Source organism: Mesocricetus auratus, unplaced genomic scaffold, assembly GCF_017639785.1.
Source record: "Mesocricetus auratus isolate SY011 unplaced genomic scaffold, BCM_Maur_2.0 Super-Scaffold_6730, whole genome shotgun sequence".
Lineage (NCBI taxonomy): Eukaryota > Metazoa > Chordata > Mammalia > Rodentia > Cricetidae > Mesocricetus > Mesocricetus auratus.
This window is the reverse complement of record NW_024429184.1, coordinates 49,150,064-49,176,905: the sequence shown is the minus strand read 5'-3', so window position 1 is coordinate 49,176,905 and position 26,842 is coordinate 49,150,064. Positions and strand designations below refer to the sequence as shown.

At 39.4% G+C, this 26,842-nt stretch overlaps 2 protein-coding genes and 1 non-coding gene across 3 annotated transcripts in view; 1 reads left to right on the top strand and 2 right to left on the bottom strand.

Moving 5' to 3' along the window:
• LOC110340336 (signal-regulatory protein beta-1-like) overlaps positions 1–26,842 on the top strand; it is an 86,888-nt gene that overhangs the window by 44,865 nt on the left and 15,181 nt on the right. The window lies entirely within an intron of this gene.
• Positions 8,750–8,885, bottom strand: LOC121139045. The gene has a single exon (XR_005875900.1). It is a non-coding gene; the product is annotated as a U8 small nucleolar RNA (small nucleolar RNA).
• On the bottom strand, positions 19,181–21,378 carry LOC106020851 (damage-control phosphatase ARMT1-like). Its single transcript, XM_040741956.1, is given in 5 exon segments — positions 19,181–20,321; positions 20,792–20,897; positions 20,900–20,969; positions 20,972–21,097; positions 21,190–21,378. Coding segments are annotated over 5 exon segments (1,500 nt in total). The 3' UTR covers positions 19,181–19,312.

Below are 26,842 nucleotides of genomic sequence, written 5' to 3'. Positions count from 1 at the left end.
GGAAATGAAAGAAGAAATGAAGCAAAAAATGCAACAAATGGAAGAAAAAGCAAACCAAAAAATATAAGAAGTGGAAGAAGAAACATACCAAAAAAGGCAGGAAATGGAAGAAGAAACAAAGCAAAAAATGCAACAAATGGAAGAAAAAGCAAACCAAAAAATGCGAGAAATGGAAGAAAAAAGCAAACCAAAAAATGCAAGAAATGGAAGAAAGAACAAACCAAAAAATTCATAAAAGGCAACAAATAGATGAAAACATAAATCGAAAATTGCAAGAAACAATGCAAACAGTGCAAGGGTTGAAACTGAAATAGAGACAATAAAAAACACAATATGAAGAAAGGCAGGAAATAGAAAAGCTGGGCAAATGGTCAGATACTACCGATACAAGCATTACCAACAGAATACAAGAGATGGAAAAGAGAATCTCAAGTGTTGAAGATACACTACGATAAATGGATTCATCAATCAAAGAACATCTTAAGTCCAACAAATCCTTAACACAAAACAGCCAGGAAATATGGGACACCATGAAAAGACCAAACCTAAGAATAATAGGTATAGAAGGAAAAGAAAACCACCTCAAAGGGCAGAAAACATATTCAACAAAATTATAGAAGAAAACTTTCCCAACCTTAAGAAAGACATGCCAATGAAGGTACAAGAAGCTTACAGAACACCAAATAGAGTGGATCACAAAAAAAGTCCCCTTGCCACATAATAATCAAGACCCCTAATATACAGAATAAAGAAAGAATATTAAGAGCAGCTAAGGAAAAAGGCCAAATAACATATAAAGGCAGACCTATCAGAATTACACCTGATTTCTCCATGGAAACTCAGAAAGTCAGAAGGTCCTGGATAGATATTCTACCAACACTAAGAGACCATGGATGCCAGCCCAGACAAGATATTCCATGAGAAAACTAGATTCAAACAATACGTATCCACTAACCCAGCCCTATAGAAAGTTTTGGAAGGAAAATTCCAACCCAATGAAATTAACTACAACCAGAAAAACATAGGTATTAGAGAATCCCTCTCTACCAACAGCCAAAAGAACAAAGGGGTGAAATTCCACACATAATTCCAACAGCAACAAACATTGCAAATCGAAGAAGAAGGAGCAATCAATGGTCATTGATATCCCTCAACATTAATGGCCTTAACTCACCCATAAAAAGACATAGGCTAGCAGAATGGATTTGAGGACAGAACCCTTCCTTCTGCTGCATACAAGAAAGACACCTCACCCTCAAAGACAGATATTACCTCAGAGTTAAAGGTTGGGAAAAAATTTCCCAATCAAATGGACCCAAGAAACAATCAGGGGTAGCAATCCTAATATCTAACAAATTAGAATTTAAAATAAAATCAATCAAAAAAGATGAAGGAGGTCATTATATACACATCACAGGCGAAATCCACCAAGATGAAGTGCCTATCCTGAACATCTATGCCCCAAATACAAAGGCATCCACATTCGTAAAAGAAACATTACTAAAACTTAAATCAAACTTATACTGGGAGATTTCAACACACCCCACTCACCACTAGACAGGAATACCAGACAGAAACTCAACAAAGAAGCAAAGGGTCTAATAAAAGTAATGCCCCACTGGGATTAACAGATATCTATAGAACATTTCATCCACATGAAAAAGAATATCTCTTCTTCTCACCATTACATGGAACATTCTCAAAAATCGACCACATACTTGGCAACATATCAAACCTCAGCAGCTTCAAAAACATTGGAATAACTCCATGAATCTTATGGATTCATGCTTTAAAATTAGAATTCTACAACAACACAAATTGCAGAAAACCTAAAAACTCATGGAAAGTGAATAATGCACAACTGCACCATTCCTGGGTCAAAGAAGAATAAAAAAAGAAATTAAATACTTCCTAGAATTCAATGAGAATGAAGACACAACATACCCAAGCCTATGGGACACTTTGCAAGCAGTGCTACGGGGGGAAGATCATAGCACAAAGTGCCCACATGAAGAAACTGGAGAACAGTTATACCAGAGAATTAACAGCACAGCTGAAAGGTCTAGAATACAAAGAAGCAAACTCCCCCAGGAGGAGTAGACACCAGGATATAATCAAATTGAGGGCTGAAATCAATAAAGTAGAATCTAGGAAAACAATACAAAGAATCAATGCAACGAAGAGTTGGTTCTTTGAGAAAATCAACAAGATAGAAAAAAAACTTTATCCAAACTTACCAAACAGCAGAGAGTGAACATGCAAATTAACAAAATCAGAAATGAAAAGGGGCATAACAACGGAGTCTGGGGAAGTTCAGAGAATCACCAGGTCATACTTTGAAAACCTGTACTCCACAAAATTTGAAAATTTAAAGGATATGGATGACTTCCTGAATAGCTATCACTTGCCAAAATTAAATCAAGAACGGATAAGCAATTTAAATAGACCTATAACCTCTATGGAAATAGAAGAAATCATCAAAATCTCCCAATCAAAAAAAGCCCAGGTCCAGATGGCCTCAGTGCAGAATTCTACCAGAAATTCAAAGAACAGCTTATACCAATTCTTCTCAAAATATTCCACACAATAGAAGCAGAAGGGTCATTGTCAAACTCTCTATGAGGCTTCAATAACCTTGATCCCCTAGCCACACAAAGACACAACTAAGAAAGAGAACTTCAGACCAATCTCCCTCATGAACATTGATTCAAAAATACTCAAAAAAATACTGGCAAATCGGGTCCAAGAACACATCAAAACAATCATTCACCACGATCAAGTAGGTTTCATCCCAGGGATGCAGGGATGGTTCAACATATGAAAATCCATCAATGAAATCCACCATATAAACAAGCTGAAAAACAAACATCACATGATCATCTCACTAGATGCTGAAAAAGCCTTTGACAAAATCCAACATCCCTTCATAATAAAGGTCTTGGAGAGATATGGGATAAGAGGAACTGACTTAAACATAATAAAAGCTATATACAGTAAACCAACAGCCAACATCAAGCTAAATAGACAGAAACTCAACGCAATTCCTCTAAAATCAGGAACAAAACAAGGCTGTCCACTCTCTCCGTACCTTTTCAACATTCAACTTGAAGCTCTAGCCATTGCCATATGACAACAAAAGGGGATTAAGGTGGATACAAATTGGGAAGGAAGAGGTCAAACTTTCACTGTTTGCAGATGATGTGATAGTTTACATAAATGACCCAAAGAACTCTATCAGGGAACTTGTACAGCTGATTAACACTTTCAGCAATGTGGCAGGCTAGAAGATCAACTCAAGAAAATCAGTAGCCCTACTATATACAGATGATAAAAGGGCTGAAAAAGAACTCAGAGAAACATCACCATTTACAATTGCCACAAACAACATAAAATACCTTGGGGTAACGCTAACCAAACAAGGGAAAGACCTGTATCGCAAGAACTTTGAATCTTTAAAGAAAGAAATTAAAGAAGCCCTCAGAAAATGGAAAGATCTCCCATGCACTTGGATAGGTAGGATCAATGTATTAAAAATGGCAATCCTGCCAAAAGCAATCTACAGATTCAATGCAATCCCCATTAAAATCCCAGCACAATTCTTCACAGACCTTGAAAGAACAATAATCAATTTTGTATGGAAAAACAAAAGACCCAGGATAGCCAAAACAATCCTGTTCAACAAGGCAATGTCCGGAGGTATCACCATCCCTGACCTCAAGCTCTATTATAGAGCTATATTCCTGAAAACAGCTTGATATTGGCACAAAAATAGACAGGTAGACCAAGGGAATTGAATTTAAAAACCCTGATATTAACCCACAGACATATGAACATCTGATCTTTGTCAAAGAAGCTAAAAATATACAATGGAATAAAGAAAGCATCTTCAACAAATGGTGCTGGCATAATTGGAGGCTGGCATGTAGAAGAATGCGGATCGATCCATGTTTATCTCCATGCAAAAAACTTAAGTCCAAATGGATCAAAGACCTCAACATAAATCCAGCCACACTGAACCTCTTAGAAGAGAAAGTGGGTGGTACCCTTGAATGAATTGGTACAGGAGACAGCTTCCTGAACATAACACCAGTAGCACAGACTGTGAGATCAACAATTAATAAATGGGACCTCCTGAAACTGAGAAGCTTCTGTAAGGCAAAGAACACAGTCAGCTTGACAAAAAGGCAGCCCACAGAATGGGAAAAAATATTCACTAACCCCACATGTGACAGAGTGTTGATCTCCAAAATTTACAAAAAATTCAAGAAGCAAGTCTCCAAAACATCAAAGGATCCAATTAAAAAGTTGGCTGCAGAACTAAATAGAGAATTTTCAATACAGGAGTCTAAAATGGCTGAGAGACCCTTGAGAAAGTGCTCAACATCCTTAGCCATCCGAGAAATGCAAATCAAAACAACTCTGAGATATCATCTCACTCCTGTCAGAATGGCTAAAATAAAAACCACCAAAGACAATTTATGCTGGAGAGGTTGTGGTGAAAGGGGAACACTCCTCCATTGCTGGTGGGAGTGCCAACTTGTTCAGCCACTTTGGAAATCAGTATGGAGATTCCTCAGAAAAATCGGAATAAACCTACCATAAGACCCAGCAACTCCACTCTTAGGCATATATCCAAATGATGCCCATTCATACAACAAGGATGTCTGTTCCACTATGTTCATAGCAGCATTACTTATAATAGCCAGAACTTGGAAGCAACCTAGATGCCCCTCAACCGAAGAGTGCATAGAGAAAAATGTGGTACATTTACACAATGGAGTACTATTCAGCAGAAAAAAACCAATGGAATCCTGAGATTTGCAGCAAATGGATGACACTAGAATAAACCATCCTGAGTGAGGTAACGCAGTCACAAAAAGAGAAACATGGCATGTACTCTCTCATATATGGATTTTAGACATAGATCTGGGGAGTGACAGCCTACATTCCCATGGCCAGAGAGTCTGGGAAACAGAACCTTCATTCTGTGGCTGATTGAAGAAGCGGCAGACTCCCACGGCTAAGCACTGAGCTGAACTCAAGAAAGCCAGTAACAGAGAGGGAGGACTGATGACAAAAGGGTTAAGACTGGGCTGGTTTAACCCCCAATAACAGATGTCCTGACAAAGGTTAAATCTTGAATCACAGTCTGATACCTAGGAATCCAGCATGGGACTGATAAGGACCCCCTGAATCAGGGTGTCAGTGAAGAGGCCTAGGTAATCTATTGAGCCTTGGGCAGTAGATCACTATTCATCCTGAGTATACACATGAACTTTGGACTCCCATCCACTCTCACCTTGAGCTCTTGGGAGAGGGTCTAGGCCCTACCCCGGATGAAATGACAGACTATGGACACCCCCATGGAAGGCCTCACCCTCCCTGGGGAAATGAGGGGATAATGGGTGGGTTTGAGGGGCACAGGAGGAGGGGCGGGAAAAGGAGGGTGGCCTGGAACTGATTTGTGATGCAACCTTGTTTCTAATCTAAATTTCAACTTAAAAATAAATAATAAAAAAAGAGTATACAGGGACAGCAGTAGCATTAACGGAACATAGGTCCAGCACCAGGTGAAAGGGGTTGTTACATATTTTACTGTTTATATGGGAATATTGTAGGGTAATGTGGTGGTGTCTAGAAAAGATGGGTTTGAAGACTAGGGAGAGGCTGGTTAAGGAAGGGTATATTAGGGTTTGCAGATGTTGACAGAAGGGTTTTGGAGTTTATTTGAGAAGGGTTTATAGACTGTTGTTTAAGCTGCATTTGTCCATCAACATCATCAGAGACCTGAGAACAATAAATTTGTATAGGAGGTAAAATTTAAATGATTTTCATATCAATTAAAGTTATAGAGACTCACTGGCTAACTGGGTAGCACTCTAGATTCCTCCATGATTGTTAGTGTCATAAATCATGGGGCAGTCAATCTTTGGCTACCAGGCCCAGAAAAATCAAACTTGGTGGGGCTAACTACCCTAGGCAAAATGGGGCAATGAACTCCTCCATATTCTGCTTGTCCACAGTTTGAACAGGGTAATAACAGCATTGGAGGTAAAGGGACATTTTTCACCCAGTGGCCAGCTTTGTTCCTTTTAAAGGAAGCTCCAGGTGAAGGTTCTTTTGTGCTCCATCATCTTTTTTGGAGATTAGGGGTACCACCAGGAGGTGGCATGTCTGTCTGTCATTCTTGTTTTGTATGATGAAGTTTAAGCTGTAACCAGTGTTAGTACAAAAGAGGGTAATAAAGTTGGGAAAGCAGGCAGAGACTTACTGGAGGGATGTGGAAGAAAAGGAGGGCCAGAAAGTAGTTAAAACTGGAGAGTTTAACTTTAGGAAGGGAGGAGGCAGGGGGCATGATGGTTGCAAAGGTTTAATAGCAGAGGGTGAGCTAACAGAGAAGCACAGGAGAGCAAATGTGGCAGTAAACAGTTGGATAATATGGGGAATTTGATTTAAGGACAGGCATGGGGCAGCATGGAGCTGAGTTTTTGGAGTTATTGCAGTGATGTGTAGGCTGGACTGTTTGTGCTGGAGAGGATGTGGAGAAAGGGGAATACTCCTCCACTGCTGGTGGGAGTGCCAACTCTGTATAGCCACTATGGAAATCAGTATGGGGATTCCTCAGGAAAATGGGAATCAGACTACCACAAGACCCATCAATTCCTCTTTTAGGCATATACCCAAAGAAGCCCATTCATACAACAATAATGTCTGTTCCACTATGTTCATAGAAGCATTATATGTAATAGCTAGATCCTGAAAGCAACCTATATGCCCCACAACTGAAGAGTGGATAGAGAAAATGTGGTACATTTACACAATGGAGTACTACTCAGCGGACAAAAACCAATGGAATCTTGAAATTTGCAGGCAAATGGAAGGCACTAGAGGAAACCACCCTGAGTGAGGTAACCTAGACACAAAAAGACAAACATGGTATGTACTCACTCATATATGGATTTTAGATATGGATCAGGGGAGTGTCAACCTACAATCCCAGTGCCAGTGAGTCTGGGAAACAAGGAGGTTCCAAAGAGAGATGCATGATACCTCAGAGAAGTGGAATGAGGCAAGATCTCCTGAGCAGATTGGGAACATCAGGGAAGGGGAGAGGGAACCAGGAAAGAGAGGAGGATAAGAAGAGGGGATAAGAAGGCATGGGGGAGCAGGAAGGTTGAGTCTACGTAAGAATAAAGGAAGGCAGGATGAGAGATACCAAAATATATCAAGTCATTATAGGCTTGAGGAGAGAGCTGACACTAGTGAGATCTCCAGAGATCTACAAGGATAATACCAACTGGCAAACTAAGCAATAGTGGGGAGACTACATTAATAGCCTCTCCTTGATGATAATATTGATGACTACCTTATATGCCATCCTAGAACCTTCATCCAGTGACTGATGAAAGCAGAGATAGATACACAAAGCTGAACACTGAACCGAACTCCCGGAACCTAGTACCGGGATTGGAGGAGTGATGAACAAAGGGATCAAGACCATGATGTTGAAACCCACAAAGACAGCTGACTGGATAAGAGGGAGCTCTTGAATCCCAGAATGATGCCTGAGAGGCCAACAGGGGAATGACCCAGACTTCATGAATGTAGTCTCAGTGAGGAGGCTACAGAAATCACTGGGGCCTTGGATAGTAGATAAGTGTTTACCATCATGTAAACCTGGTGTCTCAGCCTGGACACATGGGGAAGGGCCTAGGTCTTTCCATGGATGAAAAGACAGACCTGGAGATGCCCCCGAAAAGTCTTCAACCTCCCTGGGGAATATTGTGGGGACTTGATGGGGGGCTGGGAGGCTGTTGGAGGGACAAGGGAGGAGGGATGGGAGAGGGGGCTGGGGTTGACATGTGAAGCATTTTTTCTAATTTAATAAAAACATATTGAGAAAAATGTATATAATATATAGTAAGAATAAAGAAGATTCTTTTAAGGTAAAAAATTAATAATTTTTTTAAAAGAAGCTGTCTTTTCTTACCAGTGTCTGTGTTCTCTTGCTTCTTTAGACTGGAGAGCAAAACACTTGGCACTCATTTCCTCATAGTTCTGGAGACTGGAGGTCCAGGATCAGATGTCCACTGAGCCACTTTCTTCCAGGATTCTTCTCCAGTTTTAAATTGCACCTTCTCCTACTCTCCATACAGGATCTTCCTCCAGCCAGTCTCTGGATCTTCTCCATTTATTGAAGTGCAACCAGTCACATTGAGTTAAGATCCCCATGAATGACCTCAACTGACCTTTAACTCTCCAATGACCCTGTTCCAAATACAGTCACATTATGAAGTACTGTGCTTATAGCTTTGATATGAAGAGCATAAGTATCTCATGTATAACAGGTCCCCACAAATCCATGATCTTCTAGGTCTTCTCAAAAGAGCTTATTTTCCATCTCCTCCTTTTAAGATGTATTTTTGACACTCTGTGTTGTCCCTGCTCATGATTCCCCCAAAAGTTTCTTTGTCCTCAGATCCTTCTTTGTCCAATGAGAAAAGTGATGTCTTCAGATCAGGGTTTAGAAGCACTCAGGCTCCCCACTTAGGTTGGGAAAATCTATTTGTCATCTAATGTCATAAAAGGCAAATTTCTAAAATGTCCTCACTACACTTTCACTGCACCTGATATTAACAATAATTGATAAATATTTTTGATGATTTTAGCATTTACTTCCTGAAACTTTTTTTAATTTTATCAAACTAACATATAATTATATCAATTACATCTTTTCCCTGCTCCATTTATCAAATTCATGAACTCTGTTTCTTGTCAGGTCCTGATTACATGGAAGTGCTAATCAGCAAATCATGCAAGCTCCAATCATCATTTTCTATCTGCCCTCCAAAAGGAGGAACAGATAAGGATTAACCTCCTGACGATGAACTCTGTTTTTTTTAACTGTTATATATGTTTATCTCTGTCTTTCAAACACACACACGCTTTTCTAAATATATAAGTACAATTTGCTCAGTCCATGTACTGATACCTGAACTAGGACAACATGCACACACATAATAACATTAAACGAGTATGTTATTGAGAGACATTGTGTATCCTTGCTCTTACTTTTTACCTATGTTACAGTCCTGCTTTGCCTGTCTCCACATCATGATCACTCCCTTTCCCATAGTCTCCACTGCAACAAGACTGCCAGCAGTTGGAAATCTCTGAACTTTGATATTTAGTGCAACTTCTGCTTTTATTGGATGACCTATTTTAGGAATTTACTGCAGTATTGGGAAGTTGCCATGAAAAAGTTAACTTTGGGTCTGAAATAGACCCAAAAATTCATGTCTTCAAGCCTTTGTTCCCAGATCCTTTCACCACTGTGGGAAATGATTGGGTGTTTAAAAGGTAAGGTGGACATGAGCAGCATTGGGCGGGTCTTCTGGATGCCAGTAGTGTCCTGGAAGATCAAGGGGATGGGTGTTGGGTGGAGGATGGGGAGTGTCCCCCCGGAGACCCAAGCTCACCTGAAGCTGGGATCGCCAGAGTTTGGGGCCTGGACGGGCTGATCAACACTGCAACACTGAGTTTTCTTAATGCTAATAAAAAAGACATAAAGACACTGGACTAAGAGAAAACCTCTGAACTGAACCAACCAGTATGTTTCAAAGATGTTATGACCTCAGTCTGGATACCAGGATATGTGTTACATGGGGAAGGGGTTTTGCCTTGTTTCCACAGGAGAAGAAAATCTTTTGATTCCATCAAAATTAATCAAGAACAAAAGAAACCTCAGGAGGAGGAAATATGACAGCTCATCTACAAGGTTATATTCTACTATGTCTAAGGATACCTCATAAAAGGAAAGAGAAGTGTTTTCTTTTTGTCTTCACAGGAATACTCAGCTCCAAATAGGAAAAAAATCATAGATGCATGGATACATGAAGAAGAATGGATAGCTACACTGACATAATTCACTGTGTGGTATCAATGTCTAAATCTCTCTATATTGTTTTATAATATCAATTTCTCTTTGCTTCTTAATATGCTTTAGTGCCAATTCATTTAACTGAAGCTGGCTTTGGAGTTGGATTTGCTCTCCTACTCTAAATCCAAGCATATTGTTAAAATAAAATTCAGAATTTCTGTATTATATCAAAGAACCATTGATATAAGACAGAAGAAAACAAAATAAGGGATTGTCATCTGTGTATACTCAGTTCCTTTTCTGAATGTCTAATCTCCTTCATGCTTACTATCTTCGTTATTGTTACTTTTCCCAGTATGCATACCTGTAAATGTTGAAATTTTCTTTGTTAACATTAATGTTCGATTTTTCCAGAGAATAAGGAATTTCCTGACAGCAATTTTCAAACTCTTCAGAAAGAAAATGGGGCCCCACTTCATCAACTCCACCTGATTTGTCTTGATGCATTAGAACTGCCCCACATCATTGACTCCACCTGACAAGTACCATTCTGAAACTGGTTTGGAACTACATCACTCAACACAACTCCAGACCAAGGATTTAATACAGTGCACCTTCTGCAATCTAGCCAGAGCTTCAGACGAGAGCTTCAATCAACACTAAAACTTCAGTCAAGAGCTACAATCAAACATCTCCTGCCAAACAGAGACTGTACAACCTACTTAAGACTCTCTTTACACTAATATTTTCCCCCCACAGGTCCCCATGAGATTGTCATTGTCCCATTTCAGCAGGAAGTGCTTTTGAGAAATCCACACCCCCTTACCCTACTGTTGATATTACAGGATAGTTTCTACCTGCTAGTATTAGTTTTCAATTATATTAGAGTTGGGATTGGAAGGAGGTGTTCTGACTTGGGCATCTCTTTCTGATAAACTTAGGTTTAGAAGGGATGGATATGCTTAGGATAAGATATGGGTAGATTATAATTTTTTATCAACTTCTACATATTTACGTTTTATACATGTTTGAGATACTTTGTTTATTGACGTAATATAGCTTTGTTTAAGTTTAAATATCTTCTTTAGACTAAAAGGTGAATTGTAGGGAGGGAATTTCAGTGACTGTGCAGCTAACAATGCCCACTTAGGGTGTAACTAGAGGCACATACGGATGTGGTAATAAAAGGCAATGCAGGAGAGATACATGTTCTCTTTTGGGCTTCCAGTCCCATATCAGAAATCTGTTGATTAACCTTGGTTGCCAGTTTCCCTTGTAAGTACTTTCCACAATAAATAGTTACCTATACCCTCATCAAGTGTGCCGTTTATTTTTACAACTTTCTCTTATAGGAGTTCAGTTTGGATGGATTTATATTCAAGTCTTTGATCAATTTTAACTTGAGTCTTGTGCATGGTGATAGATATCTATTTATTTGTTTTCTTCTACATGTTAATAGCCAGTAATATCAGCACTATTTGTTGACTATGCTTTCTTGTTTCTATCTTATATTTTTAGCTTCTTTGTCAAAAATTAGGTATTCATAGGTATGTGGGTTGATATCTGGGTCTTCATTTAAATTCCATTGAGTCACCTCTCTGTTTTTATGCTGATACCAAAACTGTGTTCATTAATATAGCTCTATAGCTGAGCTTGAAGTCAAGGATGGTGATGTCCCCAGATGATCCTTTATTGTACAAGATTGTTTTAGGTATCCTTTTTTGCTTTTCCTTATGAAGTTAAGTATTGTTCTTTCAAGATCTGTGAAAAATTGTATTGGGATATTAAAGGGGATTGCATTGAATCTGTACCATGCTTTTGGTAGGATTGCCATTTTAACTGTGTTAATCCTACCTATCCAAGAGCATGGGAGATCTTTCCATTTTCTGATATCATCTTTAATTTCTTTAAATACTTCAACTTCTTTTTACATAGGGTTTTCCCTTCTTTAGCTAGAGTTACCCTATGAAATTTTATGTTATTTGTGGCTGTTGTAAATGATGTTCTTTCTCTGATTTCATTCTAAGCTCGAGGGCTCCTGGTTTTTTCTTTTTGCAATAATCTCATATCCTGCTACATTACTGAAGGTAATTATCATTTTAAGGAGTTCTATGGTAGAATTTTTGGGGTCACTTAGGTAAACTATCATATCACCAGCAAATAGCCAGAATTTGATTACTTTTCCAATTTGTAATCCCTTGATTTCCTTTTGTCTTATTGCTCTAGCTAGAACTTTGAGTGCTATGCTATATAGATATGGAGATAGTGGACAGCCTTTTCTTGTTCCTGATTCAGTGGGATTTCTTTGAGATTCTTTCCATTTAGTTTGATGTCAGCTATTGGGCTACTGTATATTTCCTTTATAATGTTTAGGTATGTTCCTTGCATCCCTATTCTTTCCAAGACCTTTATCATGAATGGGTGCTAAATTTTGTCAAAGGATTTTTCAACACATAGTGAGATTTTCATGTGACGTTTTTTCCAGCTTGTTAATATGATGGATTACATTTATGGACTTTGAAATGTTTAACCATATCTGCATCTCTGGTATGAATTCTTCTTGGTCATGGAGGAAGATTTTTCTGGTATGTTCTTGAATTCAGTTTGCAAATATGTTTTTCAGTATTTTCACTTCAATTTTATTATGGAAATTGGTCGGTAATTCTCTTATTAGGGACTTTGTGTGGTTTGGGTATCAGGATAACTAACTGTAGCATCATAAAAAGACTTTGGCAATGTTTCTTCTGTTTCTATTGTGTGGAAACAATTTGAGGAGTATTTGGTACTATTTCTTCTTTGAAAATCTGGTAGTCAGAACCAAGACTTCTGAATGTGTGTGCCAGATATAAGGGCAGGGACATCCATTGGACCTCTTACAGTGGAGCCAATGATTATCTCTAGAGCACAAATGGGTTTTGGGAGTCCATTCCATATTGAGGGATACTATTGCAGCCCAGATATAGGAAGGAGGTCCTGGGCCCTCCCCCAAATGATGTGACAGACTTTGATGGTCCCCTGTGGAGGACCTCACTATCCCTGGGGAGTGGGTGGAGGGTAGGTTGGTGGTCAGTGGGGAGCATGGAAGGATGGGAGGGCAAGGGAATGGGGGATTGATATGTAAATAAGAGTGCTTCTAAAATAAAAAAAGTAATTAAGGAAAAAATTGTTAGAATTCTGTACTGAATAAATCTGAGCCTGCTATATTTTTGATAGGGAGACTATTGATAACTCTTTTTATTTCCTTAGAGTACATAGGTGTATTCCAATTGTTTATCTGTTCTTGGTTTAATTTTGGTATGTGGTATTTATCTAGAAAATTGTACATCCCCTTAAAGTTCTCCAATTTTGTGGAGAATAGGTTTTTGAAGCATGACTGATGATTCTCTGAATTTCCTCAGTGTCTGTTGTTATGTCCCCCTTGTCATTTCTTATTTTGTTAATTTGGATACTTTCTCTGTGTCTTTTTCTTAGTTTGTATAAAAATTGGTCTATTTTGTTGAATTTCTCAAAGATCCCACTATTTGTCTTATTGAAGTTTGCATTGCTTTCTTTGTTTCTATTTTATTGATCTCAACATTCAATTTGACTATTTCTTGCTGGGTGAGTTTGCTTCTTTTTGTTTTAGCAGTTTCAGTTGTTCAGTTAAAACACTAGTGTGGGATTTTTCCAGCTTCTTTTTGTAGACATTTATTGCTATGAACTTTCCTATTAGCACTGCTTTCATTGTGTTCCATGATTTGAGTGTGTTGTGTGTTAATTTTTGTTAAATTTTATAAAGTCTTTTCTTTCTTATTTCTTCCTTGACTCAGCAGTGGTTCAGTTGTTTGTTTTTCAATTTCCTTTTGTTTGTGGACTTTCTGAAATTAATGTTGCTGTAGCACTCCAACTTTAAGTTTTGGTTATCTGATAGAGTTCAGGGTTTTATTCAATTTTTTGTATCTTTTGATGTTTAATTTGTTAATAAGTATGTGGTTGATTTTTGAGAATGTTTCTTGAGGTGCTGAACAGAAAGTATATTCTTTTGTGTTTGGGTGGAATGTTATATAGCTGTCTATTAAGTTTATTTGAGTCACAACATCTGTTAGTTCCCTTATTTCTCTGTTAATCTTCTGACTTGCAGACCTGTCTATTGGTGAGAGTGGGGTGTTGAAGTCTTCCACTACATGTGTGGGGGGCTTGATTTGTGATTTTAGTTTTAGTAATGTTTGATTTACAAATGCAATAACCATTTTGTTTGGGGCATAGATGGTCAGAATTGAGATTTCCTCATGATGGATTTTTCCTGTGAAATGCCATTTTATATCTTTTTGATTGATTTTAGTTTGGAAGTCTAATTTGTTATATATTAGAAAGTTACACCATCCTTTTTCTTAAGTCTATTTAATTGGCATTTTTCCCATCTCTTTTCTCTGAGGTAATATCTGTCTATGAGTTTGTGGTATGTTTTTCATTTGCAGCAGAAGGGTGGATTCTATTTTCATATACAATCTATTAGCCTATGTCTTTTTATAGGTGAATTGAGACAATATATATTTATTGGATATTAATGTCCAGTGATTGGTAGTTTCTGTTATTTTTGTTTTTCTTGTTGGAGATAGCATTGTGTATTCAATTCCCTTCTTTTGGATTTGCTGCTGTAAACTTATATAATTCCTGTGTTCTTGTGGATATAGGTGATTTCCTTGGCTGGCATTATTCTTCTGGTACTTTATGAAAGCCTGGGTGTGTAGAGAGGTATTGTTTAAGTTTGCCTTTATCATGGAATATCTACATCTATGTTTATTGAAAGCTTTGCTGGTTATAGTAATCAAGGCTGGCATTCATGGTTCCTTAGTGTCTGCATAACATATGACCATGACCTTCTGTCTTTCATTGTTTCCATTGAGAAGTCAGGTGTCATTCTGACAGGTCTGCCTTCATATGTCACCTGACCTTTCTATTTTGAAGCTTATAATATTCTTTCTTAATTCTGTATGATTATTGCTTTGATTATTATGTTGTGAGTGGAGTTTTTTAATTTTTGTTCAGTCATATTTTTGTTCTGTATACCTCTTATATTTTCATAAACATGTCCTTCTTTAGGTTGGGTAAGTTTTCTTCTATGATTTTGTTGAATATATTTTCTGTGCTTTTGAGTTAGGCTTCTCCTTCTATCTCCATTATTCTTAGGTTCAGTCTTTACAGTGTTGCAGATTTTCTGCCTGTTTTGTGTTAAGCATTTATTGGATTTAAAGATTTCTTTGACCGATGAGTCTATTTCTTTTATTGTATCTTCAATGCCTGAAATTCTGTTTTCCATCTCCTATATTCTGTTGTTTCTGTTTGCATTTGTGCTTCCTAATTATTTACCCAGATTTTTCATTTCCAGAATTCCCTTCATTTGTGTTTTCTTTATTGTCTCCATCTCAGATTTCAAGTCTTGAACTGTTTCCTGCACTTGTTTGATTGCATTTTCTGTTTTCTTTAAGGGATTTGTCAATATTTTCCAATTTTTTGTTTGTCTTTTCCTCCATTTTTTAAGGAAATTTTTCATTTCCTCTTTAAGGGCCTCAATCATTCTCATAAATTTTTTTCTTGTTTTTAAGTTGTTTTCTTCTACTTCATCTGTGTTGGTATGTTCAGGGCTTCTTGTTGTAATACTATTGTTCTACGTTGTTCATATTGTTGATTGTATTCTTATCTTGTTTTCTATGGATCTCTTCCTCTAATCGGCATAGATGGAACCTGTGCTAAGGGGGTCTCTTTTTTACAATTGGTATATTTGGGAGCTGTAGATCCATTGACCACTCCTTTAGGCATAAGCAGGGCAGAGCCTCTGTGGAATGATCCTCCTGGTTGAAGTGGGCCCCACACTCAGGTGGTCAGTCCTTGAGGTGCAGGTGAGGCTTCAGCTCTGGGGGATGCTCCTCCTGTTGGAGGTGTAGATGGGGCTGAGGGTCCAGTGGTTGCTGTAGTAGTGGGCTATTTCCAACTGGGAAATGGCAGTAGATGCTGGCTGGGACACAGGTGCTCTTTCCAAGAGGAACATTTTCTGATAGTTTCTGGAAGCTACTTCTGGAAATCACTGATGTTGTCTCACCTGGCAATCACTCCTCACTGCTGGGTCAGGGGCTGGGATCTCCCTCTGACACTGCTCCTGGGTCTGAGGCTGGTGGCTCCCTTGACACTACTCTGGGCCTGAAACTTGGGACTCCCTCTGATGCTGCTTCCAGGTTGGGGTTTGGGCCTCCCACTGGCATTGCTCTGAACCTGAAATTCAGGTCTCCCTATGATGATGCTCAGGGCCTGAAACTCAAATGTGCCTGTGATGCTGTTGCTGTGGGCCTGAACTTCAGGTCTTCCTCTGACACTGTTTCTGGGTCTCCCCTATTTCTTTGAAATGATTTTGACTTGTAGTCTATTTTGTTACATATTAAAATGGCTATACCAACTTGGTTCTGTGGTTTGTTTGCTTATAATATCCTTTTTTATTCCTTTATGGTGAGGGAATAATTACCCTTGATATTGATGCATTTTTCTGGGATTAATCACAAGGATGGATCTTGCTTGTATGACCACTTGGATGCTTTTTGCCTTTTTATTAAGTTATTGAAATTATTAATTTTGAAGCAATGTCAATGACCAATAATTTTTCATTTCCAGTATTTTGTGGTAATTGTCACTGTTTGTGGTGGTGATGCTGTTGGTGGTAGTGTGCCTGTGTATATTTGTGCTTCTCTCTTTTGATGTGCTGCACTTCTGATTAATTGCTCCTGTGCTTTCACGGGTGCAATTAACCACTTTAGGTGGGATGTTTCCTTCTGGAGCCTTCTTTAGGGCTGAATATATAGTTAGGTATTAATAAAGTTGGTTTTAGCATAGAATGTCTTAGTTTCTTCATCTAGCATAATTAACAGTTTTGCTGGGTGTAGTAGTGTGGGCTGGAATTTTTGGTTTCTTAGAGTCTGAAGCATATTTTCTAATACTAAGTTGGCTGTAATTCTAGTAGGACTCCTTTTGTATGTTCCATTTTCTCTCTCTCTCTCTCTCTCTCTCTCTCTCTCTCTCTCTCTCTCTCTCTCTCTCTCTCTTCTCTCTTTGGTTTTAGGAGACAGAGTTTCTCTGTATTGTTTTGGAGGCTGTCGGTCCAGCCTAGCCTCTAACTCACAGAGATCCACCTGCCTCTGCCTCCCCAGTGCTGGGATTAAAGGCGTGCACCACCACCGCCCGGCTTCTTTTTCTCTTGTATCTTTTAATATTCTCTCCTTGTTCTGTATGTTTAGTGTTTTGATTATTAAGTGTCAAGGGGAATTTCTTCTGTGGTCCAGTCAGTTTCTGATCTATATGCTTCTTGCATTTTGGTAGGCAACACCTTCTTAAAGTTTGTGAATTTTTTTGTTCAAGCACAAATTTCTATTTATTTTGAATCCAAAAAGCAACACAAAGGTAAACCAAACTACTAAATATTAAGTCTAGCATTAATTTTTATCAGAAAACTTATGTTTGATGAAATGTAAAAACAACACATCACAATTAAGAACATCCAACTAGCAACCTGCATGGGGAAAGGGACAAGATCTTCTGAAGAAATTGGCAGCATATGGGGAGGGGAGAGGAAGCTAGGAGAAAGAGAATGGGAGAAGAGGAAGGGAGAGAAGGACATGAGGCACCAGGAATATTGAATTGGGGGAATAATAGAGGAGAGCAAGAAACAAAATATCTTAATACAGGGAGTGATTATAGGCTTAAAGAGAAATCTGGCACTAGTAAAATGTCCAGTGATATACAAGGATGACACAAACTAACAATCTAAGCAATAGTGGAGAGGCTATCTTAAATGTCCTTCCATAATTATTAGATTGCTGACTGCCTTGTATGCCATCCTAGAGCCTTCATCCAGTAACTGAGGGCAGCAGATACAGACACCCACAGCTAAACACTGAGCTGAATTCCTGAATCCAGTTGTAAAGAGGGAGGAATGATGAGCAAAGGGGTCAACACCAGGCTGGAGAAACCCACAGAAACAGCTCATCTGAGCAAGTGGGAGCTAATGGACTCCAGACTGACAGCTTGGAAGATGGCATAGAACCGGATCAGACAGCCCGAATGTGGGTATCAGTTAGGAGGCCTGGGCAGTGTATGAGGCTTCTAATAGTGGACCAGTATTTATCCCCAGTGTATGAATTGATTTGGGAGCTCCTTCCACATGGAGGGATATTCTCTCACCCTAGCCACATGCAGGAAGGCCTAGGCCATGCTCCAGTAGGTATGACAGACTTTGAAAATCACACATGGAAGGCCTCACCCTCCTTGGGAAACATAAAGGGGATGAGATAGGGTGTTAAGGGAGTAGAGGAGGAGGGGAGGGAGAGGGAACTAGGATTGACATGTAAAACAAGCTTGATTCTAATCTAAATTAAATATAGAATTTTTTTTCAAATTTAGAGAGATTACTTCTATGATTTTAAAGAAAATATTTTCTGTGAATTTGACCTGTTTCTTCTCTTTCCTCAATTCTTTTTTTTTCTCGGTAAAATTCCTTTTATTATTCCAGTACAGGAAAACATTCCCAGGTTTGTTTCCAATCTGTTGTTTCTAAACAAAGTGGCATGAATTTGCTGACTCTGATGGCTGAGGTTAGGAACAACACGATGTGTAATATAAAGAATGAGCTCTGACTGGCAGTATCAAAAACAATGCCAAACAAGCTTTTCCATCTGACACACTCTTCTGTGTCTGCAAACAGAAGCTGTGTTTGTCTGGACACCTGTGTGGTGGTGACTTCGACGTGGGCCTCTAAGGAGAATAAAAGCTTCTGTGCTTGTACTTCATTAAACACCGCCTGTTTCACGATGCTCAGTTTGTGCTTTGACCCCTACCACAGGTCAGTCAAAATGCAAAGTCAGGCAAGCAGACAGGCATTTAAGACTTCGATGCATGCAAGAGAGCAGCTGCAGTGCAGGTCTGAGGTAATTCTGACTCTGTGTATTCAAGCATCACAGACATGCCTCCCTGTAGAGCTGTTACCGGGCATGTGCTCACTAGACCCTTAGTTCAAGAGCCAGAACTAAGTTAAATAATGTTTGCTTCTTACGATAGTAAATAATCATCCTGTTTAAGGAAGAAACAAAAACAGGATTAACTAACTTAAAAAGCAGAATTCACTTTCATTTTGCATTCTTTGCAATTAAAACTGAGTTCATTAAAACTACTTGAAAGTATGCATTTAGCTTGGAATATTGATTAAAATCCCAGCACAGTGTCACTAGCTTAAAACCCTGTCTTTCCCAAATGTGGCAGTGGGGAAATTGTTCCAAAAAAGCATCATCTACAGTGTAAGGTAGCACAGGAGCTGAGAAAATGGGGCTCCCCAGGCTGCTGAAAGTCAGGACTAGATCCATGCACTGTTTTTCTGGGGCCGAGAGGAGATTAACCGGGAATTCCTGAGCAGAGTCAAAGTGGGCCATCAAACTGAAATATTACATACTTGCCCGTGGTCAGCCCATGGGGATCAGAAGCCATGAGCCGCTCAGCCTGACCCAGCTGTAGACCAACCTGAAGCCCACACTTTAATGTTCTTTTGCTACACAGAGGTGCCGGGTGGAAGCCACACAGGGCCTGATGGAACGGAATGGTAAACTCCCATTTTCTGTCACTCATCAACTTCCTATAATTCAAATCCCCCTTGAATAAAATGAGGCGTGCCTTTTGTAGTTCAGCATACAAGTCAGGGGTAACCTGGGGCATCTCGCAATACTGGTGAGGCAGAGTCCAAAATATATGATCGTGGTAAATCCATCTGCCCATTTTAACATGGTTTTCCCAGTCGGCACCACAGGTGGCCGTGGACTTCTGACTGCTACTCCTCACATGTTCAAGTATCCAATTAAAGTCACGCACAGTTACGTCAGACACAAACCATGGGATACTTTTTCCGTGAAAATGAATCTCAGTAGCTAACTCAGAGGATAACAAGAAGTCAGCGAGTACTAGATCTGTGATGAGTTCAAAGCCAGAATTATCCAGAACGATGTCTACTCTAACTACGCGCGGTTTTGCTGCTTTCTTGTGTTTACTGAGCAATGCCCAAAGAGACTCTGTGTCCTTAATCAGAATGAATGGCTTTAGGCCTTCCAAAGAGTTGATGACATTGGTCTTCTGGGAACTGCTTTTTCCGCCTGATAGAGACAAGTCACACTTATTCCCCCAGTGGGAGATCTGCAGAAGTTTAAAATGCTCGTCCTTCACCTGGTCCTTGCGGAGGTCTCTGGCTGGTTTCAGCTGCTGCATGTGCATACACAGAGCATCGATGGACTCTTGAGACTCAAAGAAGTTCTCATCTTTGCTTTCTTTAAATACATCGAAGTCATGGATTGGTGGACTCCGGATGACGGCTTCATGAATCCTCCGATACATGTAACACTCTACAAACAACCAGGGCGAGAAGAACCAGTGTGGCTCCCTATTGTCGCACCTGCTGTGCAGCCTGCATCCGAGAATGTAGCGAGGTGGTCGGGATAGATGACACAGAGACTGGTCGGTTGCTTTAAGAAAACTTTATGCTTCCCAAGTCAGCTTAGGAGGAGACCCCCAAGAAAAAAACGCTTCCCTTTTTAAGAACTTCTGCCATCCATCTACATACAATTCTCCAGCCGAGCTCTCACAGCTCTCCCAGACTTCTCACCCTCCTGGCTGGTGGTTTAATCTCTGGTCCCAGAATCCGGGAGACACAGCAGGGAGCAGGAAGAGGCATCTAGCCGTAGGGGGGATCAAGTCATGGTGTTTCAGTGAGCGAGCCCTTAAAGGAGCCCTATCAAGAGCTTTATGGCACTGAATTGTTTTCAGTAAACATGTTTTCAGTAAACATCTCACAGCTGCCTGCTCCCAGGCAGAAGGGGAAGTGGGTTTCTGCTCAAGGTCTGGTGTCCCCACACCCCATTGCTTTCATCCAACAGACTCTGCTCTTGTTCCAGGTATTGATTCCATATGTCAGTGTGAACCCATTTATCCGCCAAGCAGATAATCGGTTTATCTGTAATTCATTGCGCAATTTACAAAGAAGAGAGATGGCTTTCTTTTCAGCTTCCACTCCTTCCTGTCCATGTTTTTTCAAAAAAATTCACTTCTATGTCGATGCAATGTATCAATAGCCTTGGTTAAGATCTGTGGTAGTCTGTCCTTAAGGGTAAGATATGCAAATGACCGGCAGTGGGCATCTCTCAGTAGGCAGGCTTTGTCCTAAATTCCTGCCCCAGCAGTGCTATTCCTCTTCCCTGGTTGAGTCTGAGACAGGCTTTCCCTAACGGATCCCAGGGTGACCTTGAACTCGCGACTAGGGCAAGCTTGGCCTCAACTCGCAGCAATCCTCCTGCCTCAGGTTCCCAAACGCCGGCAACACGCAACGGCAAGGAATACGCGACACAGCAGGTGCTGATGGTACTGGCGAGCACAGCAGGCAGGCTCACCCGATCGCCCACAGCTTTCCCCACCCAGCCCCACCCAACCCGGCATTTCCTCATGAGTGCCCTAGAGGTCCTCAATTCTTATTATTTTTAAAGTTTTCATTTTGCCAGAGTTCCATGTTTCCTGGATGTTTTCAGCTAAGAATTTCTTATATTTAACATTTTCTTTGACTGGCATATCTATTTCTCTATAACATCCTCATTACCTTAGATTCTTCAATTCATTTCATGCATCATGTTGGGGAAGCTTGACTCTGTAGAATCTGTTTATGTTCTTAAGTTTTTCGTTTCCATATTTTCTTAAGATTGAATTCTCTTTATTAATTGTATTTATGGTTTCAGGTTTTGAACAGTTTTATTCATTTCCTTCCACTGTTTTGTGTTTTCATGGATTTCTTTAAGGTATTTATTCTCTTCCTCTTTAAGGACCTGGATCATATTTATAAAGGCTGTTTTAAAGTCTTTTACATATGCCTCAGGTATGTTGAAATATTCAGGGGACGGCAGCAGCCATGTGCCTTCTTTAGGGAACAAGGCCTGAGAATAACATGAATGTCTCTCCTCATGGCAAGACACTGAAGAACCTGACCCGCTTGGCAAAGACCTGGTCACTGTTTGCTGTATAATTCCTGGTGTGACCCCAGGAGCATGTGTGCTATATGGTCTCCTTGGTTTCACTATGCTAGGCATACTGGTGGCCTAAATGACTCACAGGTCACAAAGTTTAATATTACACACTTGCATAAATGTGCTTGAAACAATGGCTTTAACAATATAAGCCTTTGGGAAATGTTATTAAATAGATGATTTCAAGAGTTCATGGTAACTGTAGACGGACAACGAATAGCTGTCACAATACCTTAAGATGTTAAGGAAAATAGATATAAGAACAAGGGGATAGTCAGTGCTAAGTATTAAGTGTAAATTTCCAAGTGATATTGCCTATAGGATAAATGGAAAAACCTGGGATATCCCTAGAGGAGTCAGAGTAGCACAGAATGTAGAATGGACTTACTGACCTTCGACTGGTGAGATGATCATGACAACTCAGACCTTAACAGATGTAAATATTAACTACAAGGGACAAAACAGTCTCCTACCTTGCATGACTTTATAACACTATATTCTGACAACTGGGCACACTGTACTCCTGTAAGTGTTCCTAATCAGAAAAGTTCCCTTGTAGCATGAAAAACTTCTGATGCTTCTGATGATAGAGATATAGATAAAAAGGTAATGATTACTGTTGGGAGAGTTGGGGGACTTAGGGAGCAAAAGCCAAGGAACAAACTGATAATTATTGTAACCGTTTTTTTTAAACAAGATTAGCAAGTAAAAACTGATTTTAAAACTGATCATGCAAGTCATTGAAACTGTATAAATAAATCTGGGGTCACTTGTTTAAACAACAACAGGCTCTGACTTCACACATCAATCCCAGGTCATTGAACCCACCTGAAGCTGTGGTAAGATTGCTGGCACTTAGTGGCCACATACTGCCCTGGCTGTTATTGGTTGTGTTTTTACAATGGTGTCTATGCATATAGGACTGGAGAGATTATATATCTAACTGCTGGTATTTGGCCTACTTTTTGTGGGGTGGCTGTTTTTTTTCCTGGGTTTTTGTTTTCTCTCAGGTTCTTAGGAGAGTGTGATGACTGCCTATAGGAAAATCACATGGGGTCATGAGGGGTATGAGCACTGGGTGTTCCATAAAAACAGTAAGTGTTTCTGGGTATTCAGACATGAGATTTAGGATTGGAGAAAGGGCTGAATGTGATACATTGGGCTTCACAAGAGGGAAATGTCTGTGTATGGCATGTCTCAATATAAATACTGCAGCGTATTCTTAGTCATCAGTTTATAAAATTTACATGACATTCAGTGGTCAGAATAATGAGAATATTTCACTTTATTATATATCTGCAAATCATCTATAAGTCAAAACATCAGCCTAACACCAGGCCTCTTTGTCTTTCTGTGCCAAAGGAAAGTTCTCAGACAATCCCCCTCTCATGTAAAATCATTTTGACAAACATACCACATAGATAAGTCCACCAATAATATGGCAATCAACAGCAGTTTTCTACAATTTTAATGAAAAGTAATGAATATGTGCCCAAATATATGTTAATGTATCATATTATGCAGTCTCATTTTTGAATATAATTCAGTCCTAGTTTATGAAAAAACAAACATTGAAAATCAAAATTTCACTAGATATATTTCTACCTTCTAGAGGATCACAAGTAACACCTTTGACACTGAATTTACAATTTGACATTCCAATTGCCTATAACAAGTCATATACTAGCTAGAGTCTTTCCTTATCCTTACTAATGCACATTTTACATATTCATTTAATAGTAGCCCCAGAGTTAGACCAATTATTTGGTTAGTAATCTATTGCTACAGAAAATTACTTACAGTGGTTTAGACCCTCCTTAGTTAGGAATAGAGAAAATGCCACACAGATGTGGTCATAAGCCATTCTGAAGCAGGTAATTACTCAATTATTTTCAGGTGACATGTTCACAGACAAGCTTACCCATCACATCCACTGAAATACCAAGGGCTGCTCCTCTTTTAACTAAATTTGGGAGAAGACTGAGTCTGAAAGGTTTGCCTTTCTTTTCCTGTTTTCAAGCTCATGTCTGTGGCCAGTGAAGGTGCTTTTCCTTCTCTCTCCCTAGTTCCTAGTTGCAAACAATAGGGGATGTAATATCTACTTTCCATCCAGAACATACACTGGACATCATTGTGTCAGCCAGTTCTCACTGCCTCAGGAAGCCATCCATACTGTTCCCTTCTCTATATGATATATACTGAAATGCACCATCAAGTACACACTTACGATAATGTACTCACTTGCTGTCTGGAGGACACCAGGATCCTATGATAAAATGCCCTGGCAAAGGCAACTTAAGAGAGCAAGGATATTTTTGTCTCACATGTCCAATGTTTACTTCATCATCACAATGAATTGAAGGTGACAATATCTTGAAGTAGAGAATTACACTGTGTTCATAAACAAAAGTCAGGAACAGTAAATTTTTGTATGCATACTGCTATTCAGCTATGACCCTTTTCACTGCATAGTCCAAGATTTTCTGTCAGGAAATTATTCTGCCCAAAAATTAAGATGAGTTTTTCCATAATAATTAACTAAGGCAATCCCGAATGGACAGTCAAAGAGACTAAACCTAAACAATCTCTCGCTGATGTTTCTGGAGGTCTGCTTCACCTGTGTTAAGTTGACAATTAACTAACCATGACAGATTATAAAGAGTTTTTTTAGGCAAAAAGACTGCTAACATTCACTTAGAATACATTTACCTTTACAACAGTGAAGTATTTCTTAAGTTTTTCTAAGAGTACTACTCATTTTACTCTAGCATTAGGCTGCTCTCACAAACATCACATGTGATTAACTGAGAACTCTCAGGTGAAGATGGGAAGATAGACATGCAGGAGTCCTTAATATCCACTGACATAAGAAGCCAATGTATTTTCAGAAGAAGTGGATCCAGTATAGTGTCCAGAGAAGGAAAAAGGATAATTTTTTAGGCATATCTGTGTCCTTCCTAAAATGAATGATAAGTAACTCCTCTCATGCAGCTGCCTGCAGCACTGTGTCTATATTTCATAATAACTAGTATGCTTCCTAATTCACCAAAAAACCATCACATCTTTTATGCAAAATATGGTACTGTACTTCTTTTCACTGCAGATCAGAATCTGAGATCTCACCAGCACAGACATTGGGCTGAGCAAACTCCTTAGCACTGATCATGTCTGACCTTGACTCCTGGCCACACGCTAGTCACAGTGCCTTGCTGCTGACACTACTGTTGGGACTCACAGGTAAGCATGTTCTAAGAGTACAGTCATCTCTCTGCCTCTATCTATCCCTGCCACAGAATCCAGGTAAACACATGAATTACCACAAGAGGGGCATGTCTGAGGGGATAGAAGTAGTCCTGAGACTTGCTCTGAGAGCCCATCAATTAGAAAAAGTGGCTGAAAACATCTTATCAGATATTTCTTCAAAAACACTATTTAAAATGTCTAATTTTTGAGAATAATCCCACTTAAAATCAATATAAATCTGAGGCCATCAGCACAAGTGAGTCAGTTGCAAAGCAGCTAATGGTTTGGCTCCATGTTCCACATTCTCTGAGACACTGAGGTTGTCCTGCAGGCCAGTGACATGCTTAGAGGTGAAGAGTCTCTGTTAATGCTCAGCCACTGTCCTTCTCACTTAGGTTCCTCATTCTGTCCTCTGTCCTCCAGTTCCTTCCTCTGAACACACTCTTCTCACTGAGTGCTGCTGTTTTGAGACTATGCTATCATTTTGTGTTCCAATGCCTGGGTTCTATTGTTAGGGTTGCCATGCCATGGTGCCACAGGCTAAAGATCAAAACAATAGACATTCATTCCCTCATTTCTGAACTATTTCCCAAATTCATATGTTAAAGTCTTTCTTCCCAAATAATGGCATGACTGTGAGATAGTTTGAGTGTTTACATGGTAAGGTGGAGATTAACAACACTGTTCTATTACACACTGTCCCCATAATAAGACTCTGCCTCACCTGAGACCACAAAAATGGCATTGGTCAACTCATTGATCCCTGAACTCTCTGAAACAATGAGCCAGAAGAAATGTTTATCCTTTTGAACTGCTGTTCCCAGGTACTTTTCAAATCAATAAGAAGCTATTTTAGTGACCTTCAACAATAGCCATATCCACGTTCATGTCTAGAGCTAGTTCCTGCTACATAATCTGGACCCAACTCCATGAAACTCTGCTGACCATCCAGTGTCAGCTGAAGGCTCCATGGCTCAGAAAATCAACTGAGAAATTAATTTTCAATGTTGTGAGACCTTATCATGTTCCAGATATTATGGGACATACTCAGTGGTTCTGCCTCTTATGGATTTACAGCTCAGGTTAATGCTCTCGTCATTCTGCCACAGATATAGAAAAATAAGTAGATGCATTATCAACCCTAATGGCAATATGTGGTTTGAACTCAGACTGTTTAGCTGAGTCCTGGAATTAACAATCACTCTTCCCAGAAGCTTACATCTATCCAATGATCTTTTAACCAACTAAAGTGTGGATAAGTTCTAGAGTTTCATTCTCCTATGCTCTAAAACTTCCCCTTACAGGAAAACAGTGGTATTTAGTTTTTTGGGTGTTTTTTAAAGGTCCTTCCCATGGAAAAATGTATTTTTATTTCTAGATGAATTTCCTATTTATCATGAATTTCTATGACATGAGAAGATGTAACACTGACCAAATCATGTGTTGGGAAGAATTTGTTGAATACTGACTATGAACTAGAGTGTGTTGTAGGAACATGTGTTGCCCTGCAGAATAGAAATGGCAAGAGAGTCATCCATGTGGAGCTAGATTCTACTAGAAAAAGTGACAATAATTAAGGAAAACGAGAACTATGATATTTTTAATAGTAATTGATGGGAATATGTCCAGTTATCTAGAGAAATGAAGATCT